Below are 19,610 nucleotides of genomic sequence, written 5' to 3'. Positions count from 1 at the left end.
ACGTGGAGCTCTGGGAGAAGCCGCGGAACGTGAGGTTGGGTGAGACGATCCAATGAGGGAGCCGGCGTGGAGCGGCGAGGCGGGACGGCCCTTGGACAGACCCTGCGTGGGGGGGCGTGGCTACGGGCGGGAGCAGACAGAGGCGGCGTGGAACGCCACGTTATTCTTTCCACCCTTGCGTGGCTGTACCGGAAGGAGGTGCCCATTTTCAGGACTTGACGCTTCCAGTTTAAACCTCAAGGTGATTTTTCAGTTTTGTGCGGCTACTTGGTAGTATCATTTCAGGGACATCCCAAGTCGTAATTTAAAGCACAGTTCTCTAGGTGTGATCTCCGACCAGCAGCATCAGCACCACCTTGATAATTTAGAAATGCAAATTACTGGATCCTACTCCAGGTCTAGTGAAACAGAAACTGTGAGGTGGGGCCCAGCAATCTGTTTTTAAAAATCCCTCAAGGGAATTCCCTGGCCGTCCAATGGTTAGCGCTTCGAGCTTTCACTGCCGAGGGCCGCGTTCAGTCCCTGATTGGGGAACTAAGATCCCGCAAGCCGCGAGGCGCGGCCAAAAAAAAAAGAAAAAAAATCCTTCAGGTGAGAAGTAATGTGTTCCCCTTAATTCAGATGTTGAAGGTGACCTCTTAAATGTCAGCTTAGCTAAACTAAGTTTTTACCTTCGAGATTGTTAACAAAGCCAAAACAGTTCTTAGATCTTACCCACTCAGAACTTAATGCCAGAAAATAAACTGAAATATAAATAAATTGTCTTTCCAGAAAGGGAAGGTCTTAGGAGAAGAATTTGAATCAACAATGAAAGCGGAATTTCAATTATCCATAGAGTTTATTAAATATAGCGTCTCATTTACAAATGTTTTGCTATCCTTTCAGACTTCCCCCAGCAAAGGTAGTCCACGGTAAATAATGAGTTCCCAGTAATTACGCCTGTAACAGAAGTAAGTTCTGTTTTTATTATGTAAATAAAAATAAAATGAAAAAGCTAAAACACCTTGTTTAGGTTCTTCCACTCGGGTAGTGATCTCCTTTTGATAAGTCAGTGTGCAGCAAATCAGGATGGGTAGGATTTTGGTGGGACATACACACTAATCTATCATCTCAGGCAGGTCAGACATCATACTTCATAACTTCTACGGCCAGATTCTCATTTTCAGTTACTGTTTGCATTCATTTCTTCTCTGCACTCATGTCTCTCCCCTGATTGAAGAAATAAGAAAGGTTTATATATTAGGTGCCATTTTGCCATCAACATTAATATCTGCTATACAAAGAAGAGGGTTCTGTTTACATACGCTTGTATAATGTGCTATGAGGAATCTCTGCTCCAGTGTTACCTACACTTTAGTCATTATTAGCATTAACAGGTAATGACTCAAACCATACTCAGTCAAGAGATATTTCTCAATAATGTAATCTTTGTTTCAAGTCTCCCAACTACCCTTACTGGGGTGGAATTCAAATAGTTCAAAAGCTTATATTCTCTCCCTTTAGTTTTTGACCTGAAGAGAATTAGTCACTCTGATTTTCATTTTAATTCAGAGATTAAGGAAAATATAACAATTGCTAACAACTGCTAAGTGCTTACGAAATGACTATAACTGTTTTAAGAGCTTTACACAAATTATCTCAATCCTTAATATAACTCTAAGAAGTAATGCGTTATTATTATTCTCCTTGTATAGATGAAGAAAGTGAGACCCAGAAGAGTCACTCATTCAATTGAACCATTTCAACAACCAGATCTGGCCTCTATTCCTGTTGTTGCAGACGTATGTGTATTTTAATTAATTAATTAATTATGTCGTGCTGCAAATGGTTACTGAGAGCCTACTGTGTCTGAAACAGTCAAGGCATTAGGGAGTCAGTAGCAAAAAAGACTAACCCTGCTCCAATGAGCTTACAATCTTGAGAATGGGGAGGGGAAACAAATAATAAACAAACTTATGTCAATAAGTACTAAGTATAACAAAGAAGAATGAATGGAGGAAAGTAAAAAATGGGATAGGGAGGTATCATTTTACATCTGCTGGTCAGAGAAAGTGTCCCAGATATGATACCATTTTAATTAATCCACTCAACCTAAAACCCAAGAAATGTGGAGAATATTTCAGTTATGTAACAGGTATTATACCCAGCTGAAATACCAAACACATGACTAAGCCTGTCCACCCACTGCCTCTCTCCTATCACAGTCTTTTATAGGCTTCTCTTTGGTCGCTAGGCCCTTTCCCTCCCTTTTGTAGTAGTTTGCTTCTTCCATTCTTTTTCTGACTCCTCATTTTCTCTCACCTTTCTTCTTTTCCCCATGCTCCTCTTCCTTCTTTCCTAAAAAAAATAGCTATAATTTGGCTGTGATATTGTTTTGTATTTATGAAATACAGCTTAACATTCACTGTTAAAACTTTTAAACAAAACTCTAAAGCATAACTCCTTTAGTTTTCTACAATTCCTGTTCCCTGTGCATGATGGCAAATTTCATGGTTTATGAAAGGAAGAGCCACTCAAATGCTGCTTTTCATGTAAAGGAGCCTTTTCTTCTATTTAGCACTAAATGCCCATGCCACCAACATGAAACTTTCCCCAAACTTTTCCCAAAGTTGAACTCTACCTCTCCTAAGTCTTCTTTTCCTGCAGCTAGGGTTTGGAGGGAAGTTGGGAGTATGAATCGAGAAGACTGCTGAAGTTGTTCATCTGAATAAAGTACAAAAATTAGTCTTCCAAAAGAAATCTCCTTATAATTTCTGGGTTCACAGTTGATCTAAGTATGCAGAAATATGTGACAGGAGAATCATAAAAAGCAAATAGTTGTAGAACTCAAGTTACAGTCGATAGGTATCTAATTCAAAATTGTAAAAATATAGTTTTTCTTATGACTTCGTTCAGAATTAACCTTATCCAAGGGGGTATGGCCTTTGCCCTTTGATGGAATGTGATCTGTAGGCCCTTGGAATGTCCTGCATGATAAGAATTATCTTTGTTTACCAGGAGGCATTGAGCTACACTGGATAGTGTAATAGGATCATTTATGTTGGGTGCTTTGGGCCATGCCATATCTGTACTAGATCCAGAGGAACTGGATACTAAAGATCCAGTCTGGACACCAAGGCTTGGGTGAGTTTCCCTAGTTGGCCATACATATTGTGTTGTCACACATTGTTGCAGGAAGGTGTTGTTAACACTCCATGACTCCACTGGGAAAGGGTTACCGGAAGCTCTGAGTTTGGAACCCTCCTAGATTCTGCTCCATGTGTCTCCTCCCTTTGCTGATTTTGCTTTGTGTTCTTTTGCTATAATAAACCCTAACCTTGAGTATAATCGCTTTTAGTGAATTCTGTGGGTCCTTCTAATCAATTATCTAATCTGAGGGTAGTTTTGGAGAGACCTCTGAACCCTGAAGTTGGTGTCAGATGTGTGAGTGCAGCCTTATGGACTGTTCTTAGCTCTGCACTATGTCAAAATGGTATTATTATTATTTTTATATGCAGTTTTTATGTTTTTAATATTTATTTGGTTATACCAGGTCTTAGTTGCGGCAGGTGGGCTTCTTAGTTGTGACTTGCTGGCTCCTTAGTTGCGGCATGCATGTGGGACCTAGTTCCCTGACCAGAGATCGAACCCAGTCCCCCTGCATTGGAAGCGTGGAGTCTTATCCACTGCGCCACCAGGGAAGCCCCACAATGGTATTAATATTACTATATTTTTTTATCACTCAAATATTGGGATGATTTTTTTTGCCTTAATTTAATGAATTTGGTAGTTCCCACATGAGCCTAAGTCTATTCACCTAACTGCAGACTTCCAAAGAGTGATAAACACTTGTTTGGGCCTTAGTGAAAGATAAAGGGAAATGAAAGCAGTTAACTGTAAGCTTCCTTGACGATCTTACAAAACTGAGGGCTCCTGGAAGTCAAGGACAACCTTATTTCTCTTTGTATCTCCAGTCCCCATGCCAGTGACTAGCCCAGACACATTCAATGACTATCTCTTAAATAAATTGATTTATAAATAAATATGCTAACTACTGCATGGCACAATTTGCTAGGACATTTTGACACACATCAAGAATCTCCTTATAGGGCTTCCCTGGTGGTGCAGTGGTTGACTGTCCGCCTGCCGATGCAGGGGACGCGGGTTCGTGCCCCGGTCCGGGAGGATCCCACATGATGCGGAGTGGCTAGGTCCGTGAGCCATGGCCGCTGGGCCTACGCGTCCGGAGCCTGTGCTCCGCAACTGGAGAGGCCGCAACGGTGAGAGGCCCGTGTACCACACACACACAAAAAAAGAATCTCCTTATAAACCTTCGTAACTGAATTCTTCACTTTAGTTTCTTCTTTTATGGAGTTTCTGCTAACTCTTAATCTGTTACCTTACACTTGAAACATTGTATTTTTTTACTCATCATCAATCTTCACTCCTATATTTTAAATAAATTTTTATGTTACCTTTAATTTCTTGTCAATTTTAAATTTCATTACCATTTTCTTTATTATTATTTTCTCCTATTTTCTTTTTTATTTTAATTTATTTATTTTTGGCTGTGTTGGGTCTTCCTTGCCGTGCACGGGCTTCTCATTGCGGTGGCTTCTCCCACTGCGGAGCACCAGCTCTAAGCGAGCAGGCTTCAGCAGTTGTGGCTTGCGGGCTGTAGAGCACAGACTCAGCAGTTGTGGCGCATGGGCCTAGTTGCTCCTTGGCATGTGGGATCTTCCCGGACCAGGGCTCGAACCCGTGTCCCCTGAACCAGCAGGCAGACTCCCAACCATTGCACCACCAGGGAAGCTCTATTTTCTCCTATTTTCATATACCACAGTATTTTCTGAAATTTTAATTTTTTACTATATTTATTTTCTTCTTTAATTTGTTTTCTTTTTCAAAAAGACCAAACGTATTAGTTTGTTGGACATTCCAAAACAATCGTGCACCAGAGATTTGCTTTCCTGATTGCAGTTTAGGATTTCTCAGATGAATTAATTCAATTCATTCAATATTTTAAAAAGTACCTGCTGGGCTTCCCTGGTGGCGCAGTGGTTGAGAGTCCACCTGCCGATGCAGGGGACACGGGTTCGTGCCCCGGTCCGCGAGGATCCCACGTGCCGCGGAGTGGCTGGGCCCGTGAGCTATGGCCACTGGGCCTGCGCGTCCGGAGCCTGTGCTCCGCAACGGGAGAGGCCACAACAGTGAGAGGCCCGCGTAACGCAAAAAAAAAAAAAAAAACCTGCTATGTGCTGAGATAATGTTTTATTTAACTGCAGAGGCCGCTATTTTGTCCTTTACAATCTCAGAGAAAAGTCCATCAGGACATCATGTGGGAGTTTTATTGACTTTGTCTCTGTGGATAGTGGTCTATTACAGTCTAAGTTGCTGGAATTCCTAAAAATCTACCAAGTATAAAGGTATTAAGTTCAGGTGATTTTACAACTTATTTCTATCTAATCTTTAAAGCACAAATACTTTTTACATTCAAGTATTTAAAGCATAAAAAGAATGACGTGGTGGTTTTAAAATATGTCCGCAAATTTTTAAAATATCCTTACCTCAAAAGTGGATTCTAATTCCCCTTCTGAATATATGCTAGGTTTAAGTGACTTGCTTCTAAAGAATAGAAAGTGGCAGAAGCGTCAGTGTGTGATGTTCGAAACTAGGTCGCAGAAGGCATTCCTGGCACTCTCTTTCTCTATATAATTTCTCTTTCTGTGGGATAACAGCTAACGTGTTTTGAAGCGTCATTTAGACCTCCAGAGAGGTCCATGTGGCAAGGAGCTGAGTTCCTCCTGCCACCAGCCACCAGGAACTTGTCTGGCATCCAACATGGCATTCAAGCCATCTTGGAAGGGAATCCTCCAGCTACAGTCTGGAGCCTATGCTCCAGATGACTGCAGCCTATGCTTACATCTTGACTTCAACCTCCTGAGAGACCCTGAGTCATAACCACCCAGCTAAGTCACTTCTGGATTCCTGATCACAGAAACTGAATGAGATAATAAATGTCCATTGATTTAAGCTGCTCAGTTTGGGGATAATTTATTATAAAGCAGTAAATAATAAAGGAGAGCCCTACAGTGAAGTTTATGAAGCTACCATAACCTTAAGGACAAAATCTGATGAAGGTAAACCCAAAAGAGAAAATCATAGAATGATTTTATATATGAATAGTAGAGATTTTAAAAATCCACGTAAAATATTAAAATTTATCCAGCCATTATTTAAGATAATAATACAACATGACCAAATAAGATTTGTCCTAGGACTGGAAGCATGGATTAACATTAGAAAATCTACATGTACTTTACTGCAAAAGGTTAAAGGAGTAAAAGGACATTATTTCATCAGGTGACAAAACTTCATAAATCATTCCTAATAAAAACTCTTAAAAAAGAATTAAAAGGAAACTACATTAGCACAATAAAAACTACTCTCTCACACACACACGTGCTCACACACACAGGTATTATTATAAATAATGAACTAACAAAGCTATTTCCATGAAAAGGAGAAAAAAGATGGTGACATCTAATAGCATGTCTAATATGAAATAGTTTGTGATTTTAGTTAACACAATAACAAGATAAAAGATTAAGAGAAATTGTTATTGGAAAGAATATCAAAGATTTTTTATTTGCTAATGACAGTATTGTATGCAATGAAAATCAAGATAGCCCATTAAATATGGATTAGCATTGACAGAATTTTTAGCTAGATACAAAATGCATATAAATAATCACTCACTCAAGTCCTCTCCCCCCACGAATTTCAAACAGTGCTTTGGTCTGATGCCACGTGTCCACACAGATTAGAAGGCACAACCCTATGAAAATCAGCATTATATTTGTTGTAAGAATGTATATGGCTTAGTCTAGTGTCACACAGTAACCCTTTCTGTTGTATCATTTTTCACTACATTTATTTTTCATTGTATGAGTAATCCATCAATTCTAAAAAACTGTCAGCCATGATCATTTGAATCTCACACTGCATCATTTTCTGCGTGTCCTGCTACTATGATTAGATGCATGCCAGACAATTTTACTAGTAATTCCAGATCTCTTAAACTCACTTTTACATTCGTCTCTTTTCATTTTGGATAATTCCTTGTGTTCTGGTTATATAATTCATGAAAATTCTTCAGCTGGGTCCAATTGGCTATTAAAATCATTCAGTAAGCTTTTAATTTCAGTTCTGTTATAATTTTATATGTATATATATAACTTGTTATATATATAATTTTATATGTATTATATAAATTTATGTTTATATTATATTTATATATATTATATATAATTATATATATAATTAATTATAGAATAGTAACATTTGTTTCTATAGAAAACAAATAGAAATTCTAGAAATAAATGTATATATATTTCTAGAATTTCTATTTGTTTTTTTCAAATCTATGTGATCATTCTTTGTATTCTCTTAATCCCGCACATATATATTTTTTTAAGATATTAAAGTTAGGCACTTGAAGTCTGTATCTGTTAATTTGTGCTTTTGCTTTCATTGTCTGTTGCTTTTGGTCATGGTGCCTTATTTCATGGTGTGTTTGGTTAATTTCGGTTGTGAAGCTGCTCATTCATTTTCTTGGATATTTATCTGTGAAGATTTATTGAGGCCTAAAGTGAAGCTTATGCTTCCAGAGAGGATTTGTATTTGCTTTTACCAGGTGCTCAGGGGCACCAGACCAGTTTGGGATATCCCTAAATTAAATTCTCAGCCTGGGTGTTTTGAATCCTTGTGGTATTAAAGCTGAAACAACTAAGTGTGAAGTCTGGCTTGTAGTCCGAATTCTCAGCAGTGGAATCTACTCAGCACCAACGTTCAGGGCAGACTGTTTGCCATCATCTATGGTGAGTGTGTTTGTGTGTTTATTTCTAGTTCATTTTGGTCTGGTGTCTCAGCTTCACTGGGAAAGAGTTCTTATCATGCTCCCCACCATGGCCAGGCGTCACATAACACCCTAAAAAACAAAGCGCAAGTTTGGGTGAAGTCGGCTGTGGTGCTTGGGGTTTCACGTGGGCCAAGCCCCTGGGACCGAGAGTTCCTTGGTTTTGTGGTGGCTCTTCCTTGCTTTTATAAATTAAAAAATATATTATTCTGGATTTTAATCGTTCATCCAAGTACCCAGCTTGCCATATTATGGAAAAATCTATCCCCATAATCCATGAATCTCTGTTTCTTTGGGAGATCGTGAGAACCCTAGAGTTTCTAAATTCATTCCTCCCTCAGCCAACAATACCCTCCACCTAAATTTTCCATCTCAACCAGCACTTCATTCCCAGCCCAGCCTCATCTACCTGGCAATTTTCTTGGTGACCTCTGACCATTGATTCCTCTCCTCCCAGCCACTTCCTCCCAGCCCCTCTGGACCTCTTTTCAGAGATTTAGCTTCCCGACAGAATCTATTCCTCAGCAGTGAAAACCTTTACCCCTATCCTACCGGCCAGAAAAGGCTTTCCTTCTCATTCTACTTCCTCTCCGTCCTTGACGCTCTGGGACATCCGGTAAAGCGGAGAGGGTGCTGAAAAGGGGGCCTCAGACCTCAATCAGGCGCCTTAACTGATTGAGTACTGTGCTTCCCTCTTGTGACCCAGAGGACTTTAAAGCTGAATGCTGCTCCCAAAGGACTATAAATTAAATATGACTTTCTGGGAAAGAAGATACAGTAGCTGACAGGGTTTGAAGCCTTCCCTTTCCCTTTCCTCGGTGCCTAGGCTCCTCCTCTCCCTCCCCCACCCGCTGCTCAGAGCTTCAAGCAGAAACTGCACCAATTACAAAGCAAGAAAACCAGAAAAACCTGTGTAACATTTCAGTGAAAACTCCCATTTCCTTCAGCATTTTTTCCAGAAATACATGTCTATATATATATATATATTTTTTTTTTAAAAAGGAAAGAAATGGAAAAGCTCCGAGCAGAATGAAGTCAGAGCATGCGCCTTCGTGCTCTGGGCAAGGGGTCATCGCCAAATTCCGGATCAACCTTAGGATCAACTTGGAGACCTACACACGAAGAGGAAAGCTGCACACTTGAAATGGCATTTTCAGTGCAAATTGGTATCTGGTTATGTGGTATCATGGCTCTATGGAAGTGTACTTGCCCATAGTGAGCGCGCAATTAACAGCACATATTGTTATTTTCTAAGTTCCTCATAAGTATTTTCTACGCGGCTGTATTAGTTAAAGAACAGTAGTGAAGCTTTAAATTTGGCAGGAGACATCCGGAAATAGCCTTTGGAATGAAAGGATTACAACTCATCTGCTGAAAGCATGCGTGGCTCTTAAAAGAGCCTTTGGGGTTAGGTGTAAAGACGCTTACTTGGCAAGTTTACTTGGAGCTGGTGTACTTGGTGACAGCCTTGGTGCCCTCGGACACGGCGTGCTTGGCCAGCTCCCCGGGCAGCAGCAGGCGCACGGCCGTCTGGATCTCTCTGGAAGTGATGGTCGAGCGCTTGTTATAATGCGCCAGGCGCGACGCCTCGCCCGCAATGCGCTCGAAGATGTCGTTGACGAACGAGTTCATGATGCCCATAGCCTTGGACGAGATGCCAGTGTCCGGGTGGACCTGCTTCAGCACCTTGTACACGTACACGGAGTAACTCTCCTTGCGACTGCGCTTGCGCTTCTTGCCATCCTTCTTCTGCGCCTTGGTCACCGCCTTCTTGGAGCCCTTCTTCGGGGCCGGAGCAGACTTGGTGGGTTCAGGCATTGTAGCGTTAAAAATTCGAACACTAACGCTAACACCTGGGAAAAGAGTCGCCCCCGCTGAGGCCACATTTACTTATAGATGCGGTATTCAAATTAGGTTAGTAAGATTTCGCTCATGATTGGATTAATTTTATTGTGGCGTCACAAACAGGAATGTAAATGATACTAGCAGGTCTACCTTTTCATTGGCTGTTTAGTTAGTGTGCTTTGACCCAATCAGACGGGCCTAGACTAGACTACCCATAGCTAGTACAAATAGCCTTTTGAAGCACCTGCACTGTGTATTTCACAGCAAGCAGATGAAAGGAAATGATAACATGCTAGCTTTAAGTTAGTAACTGAAAGCAACTTCTCTGTTCCTTTGGATAACTTCGTGCATTGGTTCGGGCCCCGCAACTAGTCACCGTGTTAATGTCCAGCTGGAGCTGGTGGACAAACTCGTAAACGCATTACTCCGCGCCCTGGGCAGCTAACCAATAAGTAGCCACTACCTGCACCTAACGTGCTGGGCTGGGTCACCCTCTTAAAAGTTCACAATTCTTAACCTCTTCGTCCTCTATCAGAAGTCCTGATTATTTTTGTTACTTATTAACCATGATGTTTAAAATACTTGGGAGTATTTTTCCCGCAAACTTGCTAGTTTTGCCTGTCGGCATGCCCTTGTTAAGCAAAGAAAATGCAAGTGGCTCATTAAATGATAAACCATCTTTCGTGCAATGGGGTAAACATTTAAATTTCACTTTAGTGGTCTCCAGACACCTACAGAACGTAGTGCCTGATACGGTGGGGGGAGACTTCCTGCCCCTGAGTTTGTGCTCTCCCTTACCGCGCCCTTTGGGGCGAAGTGGGGACTTTCAACCAGCGGTCTCCACTCTCCGCACACTGGAGCCTAAAACAAGCTTACGCTCAGGCCTGTTCCCTGGTCAGTCTAACCGCACTCTTACCAGTTTCCTAAAGGGACTGTCACATTGTACTACAGCCGAGGCCATCAATACCCACCCCAGGGAGGGCCGCCCCTCACTTGCAGCCTTTCACTTCCTAACCACGCCCCCTTAAAACGTGCCAACAGCTCTTTTCCTGATATCTTTGGGTGGCTCTGAAAAGAGCCTTTGGGTTGTGTCGAGCTTCTAAGCCTTAGGCCAAAGCAACTTCCTATTTCTTCTTGGCTGCCGCCTTCTTTGGCTTGGCTGCCTTAGGTTTGGCGGTCTTTGGTTTAGCCGCCTTGGGCTTCACCGCCTTAGCTTTCGCTGGGCTCTTGGGCGCCTTCTTCGGCTTGGTTGCTTTCGCTTTTTTCGGACTCTTTGCTTTTTTGGCTCCTGCAGCCGCGGCAGGCTTCTTCGCCTTCTTTGGGGTCTTCTTGGCGCTCTTCTTGGGGGTGGCCGCCCCCGTCGCCTTCTTGGGCTTCTTAGCCCCTCCTGCGGGCTTCTTGGGCTTGGCCGCGCCCGCCTTCTTGGCTTTGGGCTTAGCCTCCCCGGTGGCCGCCTTCCTGTTCAGCTTGAAAGAACCCGAGGCGCCGGTGCCCTTGGTCTGTACCAGAGTGCCCTTGCTCACCAAGCTCTTGAGACCCAGCTTGATCCGACTGTTATTCTTCTCTACATCGTAGCCCGCGGCCGCCAGCGCCTTCTTGAGCGCAGCCAGAGACACGCCGCTGCGCTCCTTGGAGGCGGCGACAGCCTTGGTGATGAGCTCGGACACCGGGGGCCCAGACGCTTTGCGCTTTGCGGCACCTGCAGCCTTACGGGCCTTCTTTTTCACCGGCGTCTTCTCGGCAGGGGCCGGTGCAGCAGGCGCGGCGGGCGCAGTCTCGGACATGTTGAAGGCGATTGTTGGGAAAGCAATTCGAGCCGGAAGCAGAGGCACTGGCCGGGACTCGGGCCGCGCCGCTGCGCCCGCCCGTTTATATAGGGCGGAGCTGCGCCGTGATTGGTGCGCTGTCCAGCCCGCCTCGCTGGCAGCCTCAGAGTGTCCTCTCGGATCCCGAGTTGTGTTTGTTACACCTCAAAAAATGCCAAAAATATCAAAATTCTCTGCACTGAATTGCCCGATTTTTCCCAGAAAATGATCCCCGAAGTCTCAGGCTTCACTCAGGTCTCAAATTATGAGGAAAGCACAAAACCTTATGCCAAAACCCAGCAATATTTCCCGCCGTGCTTGTCAAATTTCAACTCAGAGAAACAAAACTTTCTATTTTCTTCGTAAATTATAAACCGATCTTTAACTGTGGAGTTTTCTGACCTCTCAAATATGATTCTCCAAGTGGTTAGGTTCTTATAGGTCCAAAAAGCATGTAACTGGCATTAGGATTTTTATTACAAATCTGCACTTAAGTGAGGGAAGTAACACAGGCTCCTCTGAGAGTCCTGTCTATTGAGCCGAGGGCATTTGAGTTCATCAAACTGGTTTAGTTTAATGCTAAACAAATTATTGCCCATATGAGGTTAAATGTTGGACCCCTGGGACATCAACGTATGCAGCCATGGTTTTATTTCTTTCTGTTGCGTCTGGGTTTTTAAACAATTCCTTAGGATAATTCTTTTCCTGTCTGCTCCCAGGGGTTGGGGGAGGGGCGGTTGCTTCTCCTCCTCTGGACAACTGCTCCATGAGTTTAGATACCTTGAATTCAGGATATTTGGGAAGGAAAGGGAGTCCAAAACACAGGATACACAGATGGAAAAGGATTAATTTTCAAATAACACGCAGATGTTTTCTATGAAGTCACTGGAAGCGGAGGCGCACTTGGAAGAATTTGTTTGCAGTCTTGGTGAGTTCTTTTGGCATATGCTTCAGGATCAAATAGAAATATACTCTTTAGAGTTGGAATTCAAGCGTTGATCATAAGGGGAACTAAATGGAAACTGTAGATTATAACATATCTATTCCCTTTACCGGAGAAACCCAGACCCTGTTATCACTGAATAACTGATGAATGACTAGTCCACACAGCAAATATGGCTTCACTCATGAAGATTATGGTCCTATGCTTCCTGGAGCTCCATCAAAAAGAAAATAAGTTCCGTGTAGGATCGAATGACAAGTTCAGATTTCCAGCTCGGAAGCAGAGCTTTGAGGGACCATCCACGTTAAGTTTTTGTCCTCTGAAGACACCCTTTGCAAGGTCTTTGAAAAAGTGGTTTTATTTAGGTAGTACATATTGGCAATCACCAAAGTGTACACGTTGGCAATGAAAACCCAACTAAAGGAATTATTCCTGGAAAATGATCTGGACGGAATTGTCTTTAAAAACTACAAGCCATGTACTTGAAAGACTTGAAATTTTGGCCAGTGCTATAAGGTGATAGGATACAATTCTGTGGGTGTAGCTGGTTGTAACATGGCATTTGACATCACATTAATTTTTAGTTCCATTCCCCCAATTTTCTCCACACACAACAGACTCTACTACTGAAATAAAAGAATACAGATCTTTGATTCAACATGAATGAAATGTCTCAAAAGAGTCTTGTTTAAATTAATGCTGAATCTGGTATAAAAGACATATAAATTATCAATATTTTTTAAAGCCTTAATATGTAAACATTTTCAATGTAATTTGTGCATGCTAGTGAAAAATAAATATGCGCTTTGTTATATATTAAAATAAAAAGGGAGGGGATTAGGCTCCAAAACAGACCACTTGATGGTTACTACAGAAATTGATTTTATGGGCACTTTAATCCCAGGGCAGTGGGGTTATGCTCATTTGCAATGACAAACAAAACCACTCCCCTACGTAGTTGAAATTTGCAGAGCACACTGGAATTTTCTCTCAAATACCTCACTTTTTTCTATGTATTCCTAACGACTTCTGATTTGGAGGTACTTAAATTCTTCAAATTCTGGGATCTTTTAACTCATCTATGCTCATCTCCTATGTTGCAGTGTGTTTTCTATAAATAAAACTATTTGACAGACTTAAAGAAGACGTAGAGGATATGCCACTGTTACATCAAGCATTTATTTGAAATAGAAGTAACACCAAAGGCTCTATTTTCCTATTGATCTGTCAGTTATATCAGAACTACCTAGGGTGTTTGTGTGTGTGTGTGTGTATATGTGTGTGTTGTACCTGTGCTTTAAATATAGATTCCAAAGTCTTGCCGCAGATAATTCTGAATTCTCCCAAGAAGACTGCTGGTAAGAGGTGCATCCAGGATTTCAGCTCACATCTGTTTGACTTCAAAGCATTTGCTCAGTGTTTTTCAGGCTGCAGGTCTGAACAATCATTAAAGGTTGCAAAATCAATTTTGTAGCACAAGGCCAAAATGTTTCCTTTTTAATGAACTAGAATAGAATACAAAGTATCAGAGCCCAAAGCAGGTAGTTTCAGTTTTCTGCATAGCTTTTTGATGGTGTGCTGGGTGCCACCGTGTAAAATGTATTTCTTACAGTACAATCTCATATGGCCAGAGTGGGAGGAGTCTTCCTCATGCATTTCTTGAACTTTTATAGCCATGAAATATTCTCAAGTGTGTTAATCGCTAATGATCTACAAAAAGTAATTTCCTATTATTGGCATTTTTAAGCCTCTAAGAAACCCCAAGTCATAAAAAATGGGGAGCACTCTGCAAACATTTCCATTTTGAACACGGTAGCAACTGTGCTAAGAGTAATGATGAGATTTGTGGAAAAGCTGAAAGGAAAGTGAGGCTTATACTTAGTTCCTTTTACTCCAAAATTCTGGGCTCCAGAATCAAGCACTTGATTCTGGACTTTTCTATTTCAGTAGAAAAGTCAAGACAGAGTTTGGGGAAGAGGCGCTTTTTTGCTAAACAAATTAGCCCTTCTCCAGCTTCCTCATAGCAGGCGTGTTGTATGATCGCAGCCATGGTGACGCTATGAAGACCACCTGTAGATCTCTATCTGTTGGGACAGCCTCCCTTTTGTAGGCTCTTTTAAGAGGCACTCTATCTTGGCTTTTGGTGTAGAGCATTTCTGGAAAACTTCTTAAAATGGGCTATATATTATTTCAGAAATTGTTATTATTTTTATTTAATTCAACAAATAAAGCTGGGGCATGGTGCATACTCAAGGTTATTAATTGCAGCACTCTTTGGAACTGTAAAATATTGGAGCAAACTTTAATATCCATGTATAAAAGCGATTGAATAAACTAGAACACATATGTACAATTGGGTAATATATAGCTACAAAAATGAATGAGGAAGATCTCTATGAGTTATTAAGGAATGAATTCCAGGATAGAGGGTTAAGTGAAAAAGCCAAGTGCAGAAGAGTATCTATAGTATGATACCCTCTGTAACAGAAAGATGAAGATATAAGAAAATACATTTTTTTTCTCATTTGTGCAAAAGATACACAGGAAGAATAAACCAAAAATGAAAGGGATTTGTTATCTGTGGGGGTGGGGATTAGAAAGGAATGGAAAGAAGGAAGGAATGGGAACAGAGTTGCAGGGATGAGAAGGGAGTGACAGTTTTCTGAGTATGTCTTTTTGTATAACTCTGACTCTTAAAACTATAGTAATGCTTCATATACCAGCAAAATAGTCACACTATTAAAAGCAGTAGAGATGGGGGAACTCAGAATGGAATACAAGCACTAACAAATTAACCAAACTATATTAAGTTACAGTTATTACATAATAACACTAAAGGGATTGGGGAAGATAAAAATTAACTTAAGTAACTGTAGAAAACAGTATCTTGATTGGATACTATAAGGCTAAAGACAAAAGCAACTACACATAAAGGTTGTAATCTAATAAAAGTGTTTTTCTCAGGGTTATGGGTTAACAATTCTGAAAATACTTATGTGTTTAGAATTGAACAAAGAAGTAAACACAGTGTAGAAAATGAGATCCAGTGTTCTCACTAGTGCAAAAAGAAGTATTTGGCTAAAATGAAACTTGTACTGGATTAGAATCAGAAGTATTAATATAAACTCATATTTTAAAATACATCTCCAGTTTAATAGATACAGACACCTAGAAGTGTGTGTATGTGATTGGGTTAACATACAAATATACTTCCTTGCTCTGTCAGCGGAGTGGAACTAAAAGCAGTGACACCCTAGTAGCAGTCAGCACACCTGGAAGACAATCTTTGGTTTTTAAGCATCATTCTCTAATCAAAGGAACCAGGACTACCTGGAGAAGTGAGTGGCTCCAAGGCTGGAGCAGGGATAATACAGGGTGAGCCTGGAATATCTTGTGGTGCCAGAAAAGGAAGATGCTTAAAATAAAATGAAAATTTGTTGAAACACCATGCAAGCCACTCTCAAGGAGCTACTAATTGCTAAAGCTGGTACCATTTGAGCAACAAAATAAAAATTGATAATACTGGATTTTAACTCATAGATAAAATATATACCCGTAAATAAATACATACATACATAAGGAAAATGGACAACTTTTCCTTGTTGCAGATGAAATCCACAGGAGGATACTAAAATCACTGAGTGAAATTTGAAGGACAATCAGGATTTGCATAGTCTCAAAGTATCTTCCCCAAGATATCTATCTACTACAAAGAGAAAGGTAATGAATTTACAGTGGAGAAACCCAGACACCACCTTAACTAAGTGAGCAGGGTAAACCCCACAAATAGTAAGACATATCAACATCATGAACTCCTTGCATTGAGAAGGATACTTCATCGTTTTTGTGCTAATTCCTGGCAAAAGGCATAAACTCATTCCAGGGATGAGAAAACATCAGACAAATTCCACCCAAGGAACATTTAAAAAAATAACTGATCAATACTCCAAAAATGTGAAGGCCATGAAAGGAAAGACAGACTAAGGAATTGTTACAGACTGGAGGAGACTAAGGAAAAGCATTAAGTAAAATCAATGTGCGATCCTGAATAAGATCCTGGAAAAGAAAAAGGACTTGGTGGAAAAGTTTGTGAAATTTGAATAAAGTCTAAAGTTTAGTTAACATGGGGGTGGGGATGGGGTGGGTGGGTGGTGGTGGGATGAACTGGGAGATTGGGATTGACATATATACACTAATATGTATAAGATAGATAACTAATAAGACCCTGCTGTATAAAAAAATTGAATTAAATTTTTTAAAAAATTTATTTAGTTATGACTGTGTTGGGTCTTCGTTTCTTTGCGAGGGCTTTCTCTAGTTGTGGCAAGCGGAGGCCACTCTTCATCGCGATGCGCGGGCCTCTCACTATCGCGGCCTCTCTTGTTGCGGAGCACAGGCTCCAGACGCGCAGGCTCAGTAATTGTGGCTCACGGGCCCAGTCGCTCCGCGGCATGTGGGATCTTCCCAGACCAGGGCACGAACCTGTATTCCCTGCATTGGCAGGCAGACTCTCAACCACTGCGCCACCAGGGAAGCCCCTTGAATTAAATTTTAAAGAAGAATTGAAAAATAAATAAAGTTTAGTTAACAATATTGCACCAACGTCCATTTCTTGTTCTCCATAAGTGTACAATGGTTATGTAAGACATTAACATTAGGGGAAGCCAGTTGAGGGATATAAAGAAACTTTTTGTACTGTTTTTGCAACTTTCTTGTAAATATAAAATTAGTTCAAAATAAAAAGTTTCCTAAAAAAAAAGTTTCTCTTCATAGCTCACCGTGTTATACCACTTTTCATAGAAGGGGGAAATATACCTAAATGTGACATAGGTTTGCCAAAGTGGCGGAAATGTAGGTGATTTTTATTCTTGTGTCCAAACTTTAATAGTTTTTCAAAGCTTCTACCATAAGCATAATTACTTTATTATTAGTAAACAACATGTTTCTCTTTAAAATATGATGAAGCTTATTAAAAAAAAATATATGGGTGCTGAGTTTCTCAGACATTCAGGTACTATCTGTCTCCTCTTTCTGCTCTTTATCTGGACTTTCACAGAAATTATATACGTGTTTTTTCATTTACAGATTCATCATTTATCTGTGTATCCATAAACAATGCTTTAGTTTGGCCTGATTTTGTTATGTATATGTGGAAAATCACAATGTATTTAATCTTTCATGTCTTGTTTTTTTTCCCTGAACAAGATCCATCCCTCTGTATTATACTGGTGCGGAGAGCTCTAGTTTGGTGATTTGCACTGCAGTTTAATATTTCTTTTATACATGTGGCCCAATGTATTTACTTATCTAGTCTACCAGTCCTGGACATTCTCGTGGTTATATAATATGGCAAATTTAGCTTCTCAAAAATGGTCGCAACTATTTCTCCTGACCCACATTCCCTTCTCCAATGTGTCTTGTCACTCCCGCAACAAGTCTAATTCTGGTCCCCTTGAATCTGAGTGACCTTGTGACAGCTTGCACCAATAGAATGTGAAGGAAGGGAGGCTGTGTGACCTCCACCGCTAGGTCTTAAAAAGCAATGGTGCTTCTGCCTGATTTGCTGGAACACTTAGGCTTCTGTTTCTGAACTATCTATCTCATGAGAATTTCGGTAGTTCTGAGACCACGTTGTGAGAAAGTCAAGCTGCCTGTGGAGACCACGTTTGGGCACTCTGGTTAGTCATAGCAGTTTTTGAACCATCCTAATACAAGGACCAGCAATGTGAGGGAAGGAGTTTCCAGCTGATTCCAGCTTCCAGTGGTCAAGTCTTTTCAGGTGAAGTCCCAAACATCCTGGCAAAGAGACAAACCAACTCCACTCTGCTCTATCAGAAATCCTGATTTGAAGAATCTATGAGTATAATAAAATAGTTGTTTTAAGCCACTAAGTGTTGGGTGCTTTGTAGCCTAAACAGTAATGGTTTCAGTTTATTTTCAAATGGTCATTAGCTGGCCAGTTATTTATTTTTTTAAGAACTCTTTTTGACTGTAACCTACACTAGGAAACACATTTTACATCATACGCTCACACTCACGTGCGCTCATGCTTGCCCTTACTGAAACAAAATTTTGAGGAAGTAATAGATCTTCCTTTTCAATGCAATTTGCTCTGCTATTTCTTCTTCTCATCTCTTCCCTCTCCTCTTTTCTCTTTAATTTCAGTAGAGAAATCTATTGATTTCTTATCACAACCAAATAAATTGATTTAATAAATAATAGTCTTCATCAGCAGATTGAAGGTATAGTTTAAGAGGTGATCTTAATCTCTTTATCTTTATATCTTGCAGAGTATGTATATACTTTGATATCTTATGTATTTTGCACTATACACAAGCTCATGCACATTTTACGCTCTAAACTCAGAGTTAAATTGTTCACTGGCCTAAGTCTAAATAAATCAATAAAACCGAAACAAAAAAATATGAAAAGAGTGAATCTAATAAATGATTCTAAACTTAATTTGGATGTTGAAGTATATGGAAACTCCAAGAACCCATTATTGTTTCAAAATGAAAGCCCTGAGAGAGGTTAGTGATTTGTCCCCTGGGCTGTCAGGAAGGGAATCCTGTGGCATCTGGAAGGAGGAAGGGTCCTTGCAGAAGGTGCAGGTGGCGAGTAGTTTAGATCTGGGGTTGGGATGGAGGATTGGGTATCCTTTCTTGGCCCAGAAGAGCTTAAGAATATAAAACACAAGTGTCTACATATATACTCTTAAGAGTCAAAACACAGATCCCTTAATTCTGGCAAGAGCTTGAGAAGTATTCTCTTCTGTCTAGTAAGTGGACCCTGTGAGAAAGAATGACTTCAGAGATATTAACTACCTTTCCATTAACCTTAATATTGAACTCATAATCATTTTCCGAATCAATCTCTTCAACATCAATTTATTCAAAGATGTTGCTGGTGTCTTCAAAAGAGATGGTTCAATGAACAAGAATAGATTGCATTTGAGCCTGTGTATATTTTCTCTGTTCTTGACTTTTCTCTCTTTGTCTATCCTACTTCCTATTATTCCCTCAGCATCCCTTTACATTTCCCTCTCTGTTCCCCCTAAATTATATGAATTTGCTGGTTTGTAAATGTAAGTTCCATCCACTTACACAATATTGTTAATTCA

The 19,610-nt window shown here is 40.6% G+C and overlaps 2 protein-coding genes and 1 long non-coding RNA gene across 3 annotated transcripts; 1 reads left to right on the top strand and 2 right to left on the bottom strand.

Moving 5' to 3' along the window:
• The first annotated feature begins 103 nt into the window (after positions 1-103).
• LOC137231683 (uncharacterized) lies at positions 104-9,759 on the top strand. Its single transcript, XR_010946711.1, has 3 exons — positions 104-241; positions 1,695-1,781; positions 8,900-9,759. It is a non-coding gene; the product is annotated as an uncharacterized lncRNA (long non-coding RNA).
• LOC137231679 (histone H2B type 1-M) lies at positions 820-9,715 on the bottom strand. Its single transcript, XM_067752201.1, has 2 exons — positions 9,326-9,715; positions 820-1,209 (listed from the first exon to the last, which is right to left on the bottom strand). Exon 1 carries the CDS (start codon positions 9,713-9,715, stop codon positions 9,335-9,337), a length of 381 nt encoding a protein of 126 aa, XP_067608302.1. The 3' UTR covers positions 820-1,209; positions 9,326-9,334.
• Positions 9,760-10,799: 1,040 nt separating the features above from the next.
• Positions 10,800-11,575, bottom strand: H1-4 (H1.4 linker histone, cluster member). Its single transcript, XM_067752196.1, has one exon. It carries the CDS (start codon positions 11,524-11,526, stop codon positions 10,867-10,869), a length of 660 nt encoding a protein of 219 aa, XP_067608297.1. The 5' UTR covers positions 11,527-11,575; the 3' UTR covers positions 10,800-10,866.
• Between the last annotated feature and the right edge of the window lie 8,035 nt (positions 11,576-19,610).

This window comes from Pseudorca crassidens, chromosome 10 (assembly GCF_039906515.1).
Source record: "Pseudorca crassidens isolate mPseCra1 chromosome 10, mPseCra1.hap1, whole genome shotgun sequence".
NCBI classification, from domain to species: domain Eukaryota; kingdom Metazoa; phylum Chordata; class Mammalia; order Artiodactyla; family Delphinidae; genus Pseudorca; species Pseudorca crassidens.
The sequence above is the reverse complement of the archived record's forward strand: the minus strand, read 5'-3'. Positions and strand labels throughout refer to the sequence as shown.

Excerpts from the sequence above, each read along its gene's own strand:
- LOC137231679 (XM_067752201.1), bottom strand. The coding sequence starts at position 9,715 with ATGCCTGAACCCACCAAGTCTGCTCCGGCCCCGAAGAAGGGCTCCAAG.
- H1-4 (XM_067752196.1), bottom strand. The coding sequence starts at position 11,526 with ATGTCCGAGACTGCGCCCGCCGCGCCTGCTGCACCGGCCCCTGCCGAG.